This window comes from Emys orbicularis, chromosome 6 (assembly GCF_028017835.1).
Source record: "Emys orbicularis isolate rEmyOrb1 chromosome 6, rEmyOrb1.hap1, whole genome shotgun sequence".
Lineage (NCBI taxonomy): Eukaryota > Metazoa > Chordata > Testudines > Emydidae > Emys > Emys orbicularis.
This window is the reverse complement of record NC_088688.1, coordinates 128,233,071-128,245,882: the sequence shown is the minus strand read 5'-3', so window position 1 is coordinate 128,245,882 and position 12,812 is coordinate 128,233,071. Positions and strand designations below refer to the sequence as shown.

The 12,812-nt window shown below is 43.9% G+C and overlaps 1 protein-coding gene across 1 annotated transcript in view; it reads right to left on the bottom strand.

Annotated features, from left to right (window-relative positions):
* Positions 1-3,217: 3,217 nt before the first annotated feature.
* The window catches only part of LOC135880346 (S-adenosylmethionine synthase-like), a 36,468-nt gene continuing 26,873 nt past the window's right edge, over positions 3,218-12,812 (bottom strand). Inside the window, exons 8-9 of the mRNA XM_065406612.1 lie at positions 11,047-11,180; positions 3,218-3,320 (exon numbers count right to left, since the gene is read on the bottom strand). Coding sequence (XP_065262684.1) covers positions 3,218-3,320; positions 11,047-11,180 — 237 coding nt within the window. The remainder of the gene's footprint in view (positions 3,321-11,046; positions 11,181-12,812) is intronic.

Genomic DNA, 12,812 nt, shown 5'->3' with positions numbered 1-12,812 from the left:
CCCCTCCTGGTATGGCGGATGGCGACTTCATGGGGCCATAGATGGGGTGTGGGTAAATCAGGTGGTGCGAGGAAAAGTGCAACCAGAACCTAAGGAGAAGGTTCTGGGGGAGCTGTAACCTGGCGAAGAGGCTACTTGTGAGTATTAGAAGGCAGATCCAAGAAGAGCACCTTGCACTTGGAGTGGAAGGTGGTGAGGTTTGCAGTGGTTGCTAGTTACTGTGGGAGTTTATTCCACAGTCTCAGAGAAAGCTCTGTCTCCTGCACAGATGAGCTCTACCGTTAAGGTAAAAAGGTTGATTGTGCCAGAGTTGTTGCCCATGGTCTTCAGGGCAGAACTTTGGGCAATCATTTAAAATGTACCAAGTATCAGGAGGTAGCTGTGTTAGTCTGTATCCACAAAAACAACTAGGAGTCCGATGGCACCTTAAAGACTAACAGATTTATTTGGGCATGGGTCAATGTACTGGCTCAAGACAGTTTACCTCCTTGAAAATGAGGCCCAATACCTTGAATTTGATTATTCCTTAGAAAGCCAGGGGAGAGCACAGGGGACAGGCCTGATGTGCTTGCAATAGCCAGCGTTGCTGAGGAGGTGTATAGCAATGTTCTCTATAAGCTGGAGTTTAATATGGGGTGATAGCTTCATGGCCAGGTATATTGCATTGCTGTAATCCAGACAGGAGCTGACAAGTATGTAAAATGAGGCATGGTCATTATTTACCAGGATGTGATGGAGTTGCCTAGCCAGGAACACTCCTTAACTCATGTCCATTAAATAAGGCCTGGGACAACACACAGGACAATGGAAGTAAAACAAAGTATTCAGGGAGCATATTATATTCTGTACACTAAATAAGGCAGCAGTCCTGTGGGAAAGCTAGTATGTGATTATGTAATTAAGGACTGTAATGTATGCACCGAATGGGAATGAATTAAGGTTGCAGAAGCAATTCCTAAGTGTTTGAGTGCTTGACTTTACAACCTTAATATTCTTTTAATGTCGTTTTTTGAATGTAATTGTTGATATATTCTTAACGCTACATCGTGCTCTTCATTTGGAGAGCTGTACATTCTAGAACCACAGCAAGACTGAAAAGAGTCAGTCCTCCAGGAAAAGAGAATGAACTAACCCTGCAAGAAATGGATCTTCATTACTCTCTCTTTCCACCAAGTTGCTGATTGGTTCTTGATCCCAAAATGGGGTGAGAGAAAAGAGGCCTCATGCCTGTCTACTTAAACACCTTTTACATAGAGTCTAGTACTTGTACTGATTCCTGCCCCAGGAACATCCAGTTCTGGTGGGTCTAGGTCAACTCTTGACATTCAGTATCCTAACACTTTAATCCCAATGTTGCTAATGGTGTTGAGAAAGTTATTTTGAATTATTCCAGCACCATTATCAACCGCTCCATTTATGTATCTCCAGACAATATTTCGACATGAGCATATTAAAATGGATGGTTAAACTAGAACATGTTCTGCTCCTGGAATGGGTGTATCTAGATCAAACTATATTCATTTTGGATAAAGACACAGGGCCCTGTCCTGCCCTTGTGGGCATAGTCAAGACTTCCATTACAATCACTCGGATTGCTTCTGCTTATTCAAGGGAAGAACGGGGTCCTCCCTGCATAACAAGAGTGATTTATAACATTGTTTTGATGGATCAGGCCTGCATTTGTAAGTAGAAACTTACTGAGGCAAGAACAGCTATCCAAACTCAAGCAGACTAACATGGCTCTAGGAGTTGCCCATGTCAAGGCATACATGAAGTGGACCTGCACAGCAGTTTTACTTTTGCATTTGAGAGCAATAGCCCAGCCATTACATGCAGGGAGGAGCTCTCTTCTACCTCAATGGAAATTAGTATCACAATCCAATTACTTGTGTTTGAGGTGAGCTCAGCACTGAAGGAGAGAGGCCCTGCCCCCCTCTTTTGGGTTGCCTACAAAACTACGCACGGACAATATTCTATATTAGTTTAGAACAGGGAGATCATTTGCTCATGTGAAAGAGGAAGAATGTTCTTTCACATGTACTAGCCTTTGTAATCCTATAGTAGTCCTTGAAAAATTAAACAATTGTGCATCTCATGTTAATTTTGATTTACGTTTTCAGTCACTTGAGTTTACAAATATTTTCTACAACAGGAAAATGTTTACATTTCAAAACTTGGGTAGATTAAACTCATTCAGCTCAGAGTTTACACACAACCAATATTAAAATGTAGCCAGACCAAGCACGGAAAGTTTCAGGTCAATGAAGACTGGGGGAACTTGTCTACATTTAGTGTGCAGCAAGCTGGGGTGTGAATGGACAGCGCACTAGCCTATCATGCACTAACTGGCCCTGTGGACCCAGCTACCACAAACTATAAAGTTACAGTGGGAGTATATCAAACTGCACTACAGAACTTATCGTGTATGGAAGCTGGGCCCACAGGGCCAGTTAGAGCGTAGCACTTAACTAGCTGTGCAAGCAAGCCCTGGGTGTTTACACTGAAACACACACACCAACTGTCACAAAAGTATACACACAAAGCTTTGACTCACATTAAAGCAAACTTAAGTAAATGTTATCTCACAGCTAAGGCATATACAGGTTATAATATGTAATATCCCATAATAGGTGAGTATTTTCACTAACTCACTTGGATCACTACAACAGAGACTAAGGCTAGGTCTACACTACAGCGGGGGTCCGACCTAAGATACGCAACTTCAGCTACGTGAATACCGTAGCTGAAGTTGCGTATTTTAGGTTGGCTTACCTAGCGGTGAGGACGCGGGAAAGTCGACCGCTGCCGCGCTGCCGCCGCCTCCGCTGCCGCCTCCTGCCGAGGTGGATTTCCGGAGTCGACGGCAGAGCGATCAGGGATCGATTTTACCGCGTCTTCACTAGACGCGGTAAGTCGATCCCCGAAAAACCGATTGCTACCCGCCGGATCGGCGGGTAGTGAAGACAAAGCCTAAAGGTTGTAAGTCACCTGAGTCCTTTCTGAAAAAATAAATGAAGAGACACTAGGTTTCACATATGTGTATTTAAAATGTAAAGCCAGCATAAAAGTTACATTGCTTATAGTTGTCAGTACCTAGTTCAGTTATAAGAATGTCATTTATTAGATTTTAAAAAGATCCTTTTCCCCTCTGACAGTTTAGAGGTCATACCTGCTCATTAAAAAGATTCTCCATTATAAGAGACAGGTTTGGAAAAGCTTAATACACAAGCTTCTTTGGTATTTCCCATGTAAATTCTTCTCTTCCAAAGTGCCCATAACATGCAGTCTGTTGATATATTGGTCTCTTCAAATCCAGTTCCCTGCATAAAAAGAAAAAGAAGATGCAAGAGAAGATGCAAGTATATTAGTGCATCAAGATACTCTGATGCCTTTCTCATACGAACAAGGGGAATGATTTTAACTGACAGTGCAAACTATCATCTCTCCTCCATGAAATCATCCAAATTTACAAAGGGAACAGCAGCCACAGAATGGATTCAGGGTCCATTTATAGCCCTTGAAAACCAACAGTGGAATGCCTGAAAGTCTAACTATCAGAGGCAATATCAGTATGCAGCTAGTAGCAGAAACATACATAAATACCTGATGTCAGCTAAGAATGTATCATCTACCAGAAGGTTATGATTTGGATCACCTAGCTCAGCCACAATGTTCACAAAATGTGCCTATGGACTTGAAATGTTTTTCTCCTATGCCTGTGCAAGTCTGTGGAAGGATGCTTTGTTCATTTTAAATGTAACATAGGGTATATTCAAATGTAGCCATAACACAAAGACAGAGCATATCCTCATGTAGGAAACATCCAGGAAAGGACCTATGAAGGACAGTACTGTACTTCCACATTAGTAAGTCTAAACACTAAATACCAATTTTCACAATGAACATGGGTTCTGCCAAATGAATATTTTCCAAGCCAGCTAGTTTTTGTCTACACTAGGGTTTTGACCTGATAACAGCCATCAGTAAATAGATGCCAGCATAGCTGCACTGGTGCAAGACGCTAGTGACAGGCAAAGCCGCTTTTTGCACGGGTGGAGCTTAACCCTGCTTGCAACCAGAGTAAATTGCACTAATGCAAGTCTAGTGTAATAAGGGTTTACAGTGCCTATACTTGGGGTTTACAGCTACTGTAATGGTCAATCTCTGATTTAAAAATTTTATTAAAGCTAATGTTAAAAAAAATTATATAATACAAAGGTTGGGGAAAGAGTGTTTGTACATCTGGGTATAGTGCATAGATTATCCACAAATACAGAATTAGTTTTTAAAAGTCATATGATACATAGAGTACATAATCAGCAATAACCCAAATTTAGGTGAATAGATTTAACAATACAGTTTAGATATTAGAATCCGAATACACGGGTACATCACTCATGAAACGTTGCACGGAGATTTGGTTGTGGAAAGCAAAATATATCAGTGAGTGGAGATTGTCCCTCAGTAATTGAGAATTAGATTGGTTGTCCATTTAGAAAATACAATCCACGAGGAAAGTATTTGTTACTTTCCTGACTGCGCTTCTCATCGGCACTCCAGCTCACCCTCCTGGTATTGCCGATGTCCAGTGATGTGTTCTATGTAGATGTCCCTCAACCACCTGATGGCATCTGTCACCATGAGTTGCCGCATCAGCCAAGCGTAGCGTTGACCAATTCCGCATTCTGTCGGCACTCGCTCGTTACTGGGGTCCCCTGCGCCTAAGGCTCTGATGATCAGTGCATGTGTCTGGACCTGGTAACCTTTAGCTCTCAAGGTTTCGGCCAGAGGGGCATATTTCTCTACACTGGATTTGTGTCCCAATATCAGCCAACGTCTGAATCAATATGGGCCCTTACTGCATTTCACTGTAATGAAAGTTTCATTGAATCCAGGCTCACTGTACTTGTTAATCTTTATTTGAAGGGTTTATGTTGAATATAGGCAATTGCTTACTCTACTGTTCTTAAGCTAATTTCCTCTTGAGCACCTTATTCATAGAATATTAGGGTTGGAAGAGACCTCAGGAGGTCATCTAGTCCAATCCCCTGCTGAAAGCAGGACCAACACCCACTAAATCATCCCAGCCAGGGCTTTGTCAAGCCAGGCCTTGAAAACCTCTAAGGATGGAGATTCCACCACTTCCCTAGGGTAACCCATTCCAGTGCTTCACCACCCTCCTAGTGAAATCGTGTTTCCTAATATCCAACCTAGACCTCCCCCACTGCAACTTGAGACCATTGCTCCTTGTTCGGTCATCTGCCACCACTGAGAACAGCCGAGCTCCATCCTCTTTGGAAACCCCCCTTCAGGTAGTTCAAGGCTGCTATCAAATCTCCCCTCACACTTCTCTTCTGTAGACTAAATAACCCCAGTTCCCTCAGCCTCTCTTCGTAAGTCATGTGCCACAGCCCCCTAATCATTTTCGTTGCCCTCCTCTGGACTCTCTCCAATTTGTTGACATCCCTTCTGTAGTGGGGGGACCAAATACTCAACGCAATACTCCAGATGTGGCCTCACCAGTGCCGAGTAGAGGGGAATAATCACTTCCCTCGATCTGCTGGCAATGCTCCTACTAATACAGCCCAATATGCCGTTGGTCTTCTTGGCAACAATGGCACTCTGCTGACTCATATCCAGCTTCTCATCCACTGTAATCCCCAGGTCCTTTTCTGCAGAACTGCTGCTTAGCCAGTCGGTCCCCAGCCTGTAGCAGTGCATGGGATTCTTCCATCCTAAGTGCAGGACTCTGCACTTGTCCTTGTTGAACCTCATCAGATTTCTTTTGGCCCAATCCTCCAATTTGTCTAGGTCACTCTGGACCCTATTCCTACCCTCCAGCATATCTACCTCACCCCCCATCTTAGTGTCATCTGTGAACTTGCTGAGGGTGCAATTAATCCCATCATCTAGATCATTAATATTATTGTCAGGATTATTGTCCTGGCTATTGCCCAAGCCTTTAATAACTAAGGGCAGGTCTACACTAACCCCCCAATTCGAACTAAGGTACGCAACTTCAGCTACGTGAATAACGTAGCCGAAGTTCGAAGTACCTTAGTTCGAACTTACCTCAGTCCAGACGCGGCAGGCAGGCTCCCCCGTCGACTTCGCGTACTCCTCTCGCCGAGCTGGAGTACCGCAGTCGACGGCGAGCACTTCCGGGTTCGACTTATCGCGTCCAGACAAGACGTGATAAGTCGAACCCAGAAGTTCGATTTGCTTGCCGCCGAACTACCGGGTAAGTGTAGACCTACCCTAAGTAAAGTGGAACAAGTACCACCAGGATATCCATAGATCTTCAAGCTGGAAAGAGGCTTTGTGGTCCAGAGCATGCAGGAGCCAATATCAGGACCACATATCATACCAGTACTTACATTTGGACAAGACTACTTTAAAACAAGATGTAAGGGCCTGATCCAAAGCCTACCGCAAACAATGGAAAAAAATTCCTATTGACTCCAATAAGCTTTGCGTCAGGCCCTAATTTAGAAGACGCTAATACTTAAAAGACCAAGTAAATGAGCAACAAAGCAGCAAGACTGTCACAGGGTGGGGTTCCCTCAGCATGGATTCTTCATTGCAAACAGACCTCACACACTCCTGCATAGGTTCAACACCATGTGCGTTATTTACAATGTGCTATACAAGTGCTTGTGCCCCACAACATAAGGCTTTTACTTTCTCCTCAGACACAGGGTGAGAAACAGGGAGAGCTCTCATCTCTCTGGGATCATGGGCTAGCCCTTCTTTCCAACCTTCCTCTCCTCCCCTGTCTCTTTTAACTATCCCCAGCTGATGAGCTGAATCACCTTGTTAGTTGTTTAATCATCCAGTCCTTAACCAATTATCTCCTTAGTTTGGCCCACGTGGGGACACTTGCAAAGCACACAGAGTGATGAATAAGCCTTAGGCTATTTACACCCTGTCACAAAGACTCCAAAACTTTTGGCTCCTAGTTGATTGGAACAGATCACCTGTGGTGCTCAAAATAGTGAAAATGGTTTGTGAGAAAGGGATTAATCTAGCGATATGTATTAACCATGTTGCGTTGGATGTTATTAAATGAACAAAAATCACTGAAGTCAAGAGGGTCTGGGTGTTATAATAAAATAATAAGAATAATATAATAAGAAATCACTGAAGCCATCAGCTTATCAACAGCAAGAGTGAAAACAGCAAATAAGAATTTAGATCGTACTAGCAGATTGAGTCCAGTCTGTGAATACTGGTCACTACCACAGGAAGGATATTACTTTCCAGAGTACAGTATATAATAAAGGTGTCAGCCTAGGCCTGAGTGTCTAATCTTCACTCTAAGGTGCCACAAGTACTCCTATCTTCAGAAAAGCTATAAAATGCTGTCCTCTGAAATGTACTATGGAAGTGATGATCTTACTCAACAGATCTGCTCCCTCTGTGTATGCAGAGTTAACAGCTGATTGAAGAGTAGTAAAGATTTAAAGATACTGGCAGAAAGTTTCTCCACATTTTGACATTATAACTTGGAAAGAAAAATGTTTATCCGATTATTTAAGGTACATAAATAACTTAGGCGATGGCTACACTACCGAGCCTACAGCCACGCAGCTGCATCGGTGGAAAACTCTCCCGTTGACTTAATTATTCCAGCCCCCATGAGCAGTAGTAGCTGTGTTGGCAGGAGAAGCTCTCCCATGGACATAGCGCTGCCCACACTCGGAGGTGTGGCTTATTCGCACCCCTGAGTGACATAATTTATACCAACCTAAGCTGTAGTGTGAACATAGCCTTTCTACTTCTGTAATACATCCAGGTTTTCCTCAGACACAATATATATGAAACTCCACAATACTATTTATAGTCCCCATCAGACTAGAACCACATTAAGTATGCTAGATTGAAGATGTACGTGAGCAATTAAAGCAATGTTTTCAAAATCCTGAAAGGGATTCTTAAGTTTATATTAGCACTTTACACAGATAAAGAGATTAAAACTGAAAACTAGGAGTAGAGAGGCAATTCCCCATAACAATTCACATCACAGGCGCCAGCATCTAATGCTCAGCCCCAGGCCCCGCCTCCACGCCACCTCTTCCCCTCCCACTCCACCCCGGGCCCCGCCCCCATTTCATCCCTTCCCCCAGCTGGAGCATCCATGGAGACAGCACCTATGATTCACGTAGAGTCTGATGAATCAGTGACCAAAGGTAAGTATTCGGGTCAGACTGCACCCCGCCTCTGTGCAAGCAGGCAAGTGCTGGTCAGGGAGCACTACCCCCTTCCCATTCTGACCCCCTCCAGAGGGGAGGGGCCAAGCACAAGCGCAGTCTTTATGCTCCCCTGAGTGCAAGGACTGCATTGGGCGAGTGTCACCAGCCACGCCATGGTGGAAGCAGAGTAAAAAATGGAATAGGACAGCTTCGATGGCTGCACAGGGTTTTTCCCCCCACTACTGCTGTTGATTAGGTGACACTTTCAATGGTTTTTATAGTTTTAGCCACAACTGGATTTTGGCTTAGGGCTTTAAGCCAAGTCCCTAATACTTTTACACAATGTTGTGGTTGTTTCCCTGTGTTTATTATGAGAGCATCTAACAAACATGGGTAGGGGTCTACCAGATTTGCAGCCATGAAAAATCACATCGCAGACCATGAAATCTGGTTTCCCCTGTGAAATTTGGTTTCTGGCCACCCAGATCTGAAGGCAGAGCAGAGAGCAGCAGCTGCTGGTGGGGTGCCTAGCTCTGAAGGCAGCACCACCAAGAGCAGCAGGAGCAGCACAGAAGTAAGGGTGGCGATAGCGTACCATGCCATCCTTACTTCTGTGCTGCTGCTGGCGGCGACACTGCCTTCAGAGCTGGGATCCCGGCCAGCAGCTGCCACCCAGCTCTGAAGGCAGCACTGCTGAGAGCAGCAGCACAGATGTAAGAGTGGCAATATCACAACCCCCCTACAATAGGCTTGCGACTCCCTTTTGGGTCGGGGCCCCCACTTTGAGAAACACTGCAGAGAAAGCACTCATTTTTTGTGGGTTGGTCACGGCATAAATAGCCATGTCATTCATGAAATTTGCTATTTATGTTGTGACCAACCCACAAAAAATGTGTGTTTTCTCTGCAATTTAAGTAGACTCCTAAAACATGGGACTAGCTGGCTGCCTTTTAAACCAAGTTTAGTCAACTTCCAACAGGCTTTATAAGATTGCAGCACTATTATTAAGGTTGGCTCTTTGTTCCAGATCACTAGTTGGGTTTTCACCTCATTATCAAACCAAACACTTTCCTGAAATGGAGAAAATATTTGCAGTAGCTGGCCCCAAAATCCACCTCTCCAGAAGTGGATGTTGACATGCTTGCTACAGCTCCTGATGGCTAGCCACAGCAAGTACTGGACTGCCACTTTCTGAAAAGGGCCAGATTCAGATGTATTCAACTTGAGTGAGGGTTATTTATTCCACAGACAATCTCACTGATTCAGTGGGATTATTTGTGAAGTATATCAGAAGCTGGACCATAGGTAGCAACACCCTGTGGGACAGCTGCCACAAAGGGAGAGAGTGCAGGGAGACCTCATTACAGAGCAGTCCTCTGTAGAAGTGGGAGTCTTCAGATGAACTAGGGAGGTAGGAACACTAGGTAACCCAGTGGCAGGTGCTGTTAGGCAGTCCTGTCTATGACACAGAGGAACTGTACTGAAGTTTAATTACACTTTGACATGCATACTACATTACCCTGGTCATGAGACACAGTGAAATGCAGTACACTGCCATGGTTATAATTATAGAATCATAGACTTTAAGGTCAGAAGGGACCATTATGATCATCTAGTCTGACCTCCTGCACAATGCAGGCCACAGAATCTCACCCACCCACTCCTGTATCAAACCTGTGTCTGAGCCACTGAAGTCCTCAAATCGTGGTTTAAAGACTTCAAGGTGCAGAGAATCTTCCAGCAAGTGACCCGTGCCCCACGCTGCAGAGGAAAGCGAAAAACCCCCAGGGCTTCTGCCAATCTGCCCTGGAGGAAAATTCCTTCCCGACCCCAAATATGGCGATCAGCTAAACCCTGAGCATGTGGGCAAGACTCACCAGCCAGACACCCAGGAAAGAATTCTCTGTAGTAACTCAGATCCCACCCCATCTAACATCCCATCACAAGCCATTGGGCATATTTACCGCTAGTAGTCAAAGACAAATTAATTGCCAAAATTAGGCTATCCCATTATACCATCCCCTCCATAAACTTATCAAGCTTAGTCTTGAAGCCAGATATGTCTTTTGCCCCCACTACTCCCCTTGGAAGGCTGTTCCAGAACTTCACTCCTCTGATGGTTAGAAACCTTCGTCTAATTTCAAGTCTAAACTTCCTGATAGCCAGTTTATATCCATTTGTTCTTGTGTCCACTTTTAGGGCCCTACCAAATTTGCAGCTGTGAAAAACGTGTCAAGGACCATGAAATCTGGTCTCCCCTGTGAAAGCTGTAGGGGATGGTGGTATTGCCACCCTTACTTCTACGCTGCCTTCAGAACTGAGCGGCCATAGAGCGGCGGCTGCTGGCCAGGCACCCAGCTCTGAAGGCAGCACTGCCGCCAGCAACAGCGCAGAAGTAAGGGCGGCAGCATAGTATGAACACATCTGCAAAATCTGCTAGTTATGATGTGACCAACCCATGAAAAATGTTTCATTTCCCCGCGATTTAAGTAGACCCCTAGTTATAATCATGTGTAAGCTAAGATGTGTGGCCACAAATTGTACCAGAACTAAACAGCATTATCACCTTCTTACAAGCTTGGTAAAAATATGTAGTATAGACAAGTTTTATGGGCAGGATGTTTTAAACCATTCTACAGGGAGGACTGCACTTGAGGACTGGTTTTAGGCCTCCGAGTGGAGCAGTTTGTGTAGAGGGGAGGACACAAAGATGGCGCTAATGGGTATTTTAATGATTATAAATTGTTTCAGAGTCAGGAGCACAGGAGCCAAACACTTGAATTTAAATTGTTCAACTGTCTATTATACTAGAGTGAACTGTCAATGTGTGTAAGTTCTCCAATGGGAGACAAACCTTATAATGACTCCAAGGCGTAGATCAAAGTTTTTCTGTACAATTTCAAGCAGCTCTTCTTCTGATCTATCTGAAGTGCCGTAGTGGAATACGGAAATGGCTAGAGGGTGGCTCAGACCAATAGCATAAGACAGCTGTAGGATACAGACATCAAACCAAGTTAGAAATTGCAGTTCAATTCAGCACCCTTTTGCTTTACAAAAATAGACACCTACCTAGTTTTAAGATTCCCTGCAGTACAGATAAGGTATTTCCTTTAGGACCTGTTTTTAGTATTCCATTACGGCATGCTCCTGCTGTATTGTGGTCTGGAACCTTCCCCCAGTCAAAACAGGGAGTATTGGGCCAGTGTTGTTGGGGTCTGTAGGAACCACCATCTTACACTGAAAATACGCCATACTCAGGAACTAGGACTTGGAAGGGGCTCTACCATGGGGGAAATGGGTGCGCCTTTCTGCTTCCTTATGATGTATAAGTGAAGCTGGGAAGATTTGTTGTTTCTGTTTGTTTACATTAGAAATTTAACTCAACTATCCTGTTTGATTGGAAGACTATGCTTGACTGGGCAAATATTTGACAGAAATGCTATGCAGGTGAAACCAGAACAATTAAGAGGGGAAGTGTTTTCTACTCAGCCTATCAGAATCCTTCTGACTGGCTAACTGAACTCAAACACTTCCAAGGACAGCCCTTTTGCTGAAGAGTCAACACCTCCTTCCCCTGTTCAATCAAGGGTCAAGAGAGCTCAAAACTCAACTCTCTGGGTCCCAAGAGGAAAACCACCAATAAAGCAGGAAAATGATCTGGAGAAAGGGGTAAAAAGTGAGGTGGCAAAGTTTGCAGATGATACTAAACTGCTCAAGATAGTTAGGACCAAAGCAGACTGTGAAGAACTTCAAAAAGATCTCACAAAACTAAGTGATTGGTCAACAAAATGGCAAATGAAATATAATGTGGATAAATGTAAAGTAATGCACATTGGAAAAAATAACCCCAACTATACATACAATATGATGGGGGCTAATTTAGCTACAACGAATCAGGAAAAAGAACTTGGAGTCATCGTGGACAGTTCTCTGAAGATGTCCACGCAGTGTGCAGAGGCGGTCAAAAAAGCAAACAGGATGTTAGGAATCATTGAAAAGGGGATAGAGAATAAGACAGAGAATATCTTATTGCCCTTATATAAATCGATGGTACGCCCACATCTTGAATACTGCATACAGATGTGGTCTCCTCATCTCAAAAAAGACACTAGAAAAGGTTCAGAGAAGGGCAACTAAAATGATTAGGGGTTTGGAACAGGTCCCATATGAGGAGAGATTAAAGAGGCTAGGACTTTTCAGCTTGGAAAAGAGGAGACTAAGGGGGGATATGATAGAGGTATATAAAATCATGAGTGATGTGGAGAAAGTAGATAACGAAAAGTTATTTACTTATTCCCATAATACAAGAACTAGGGGTCACCAAATGAAATTAATAGGCAGCAAGTTTAAAACAAATAAAAGGAAGTTCTTCTTCACACAACACACAGTCAACTTGTGGAACTCCTTGCCTGAGGAGGTTGTGAAGGCTAGGACTATAACAGCGTTTAAAAGAGAACTGGATAAATTCATGGAGGTTAAGTCCATTAATGGCTATTAGCCAGGATGGGCAAGGATGGTGTCGCTAGCCTCTGTTTGTCAGAAGCTGGGAAATGGGCAACTGGGGATGGATCCGTTGATGATTACCTGTTCGGTTCATTCCCTCAGAAGCACCTGGCATTG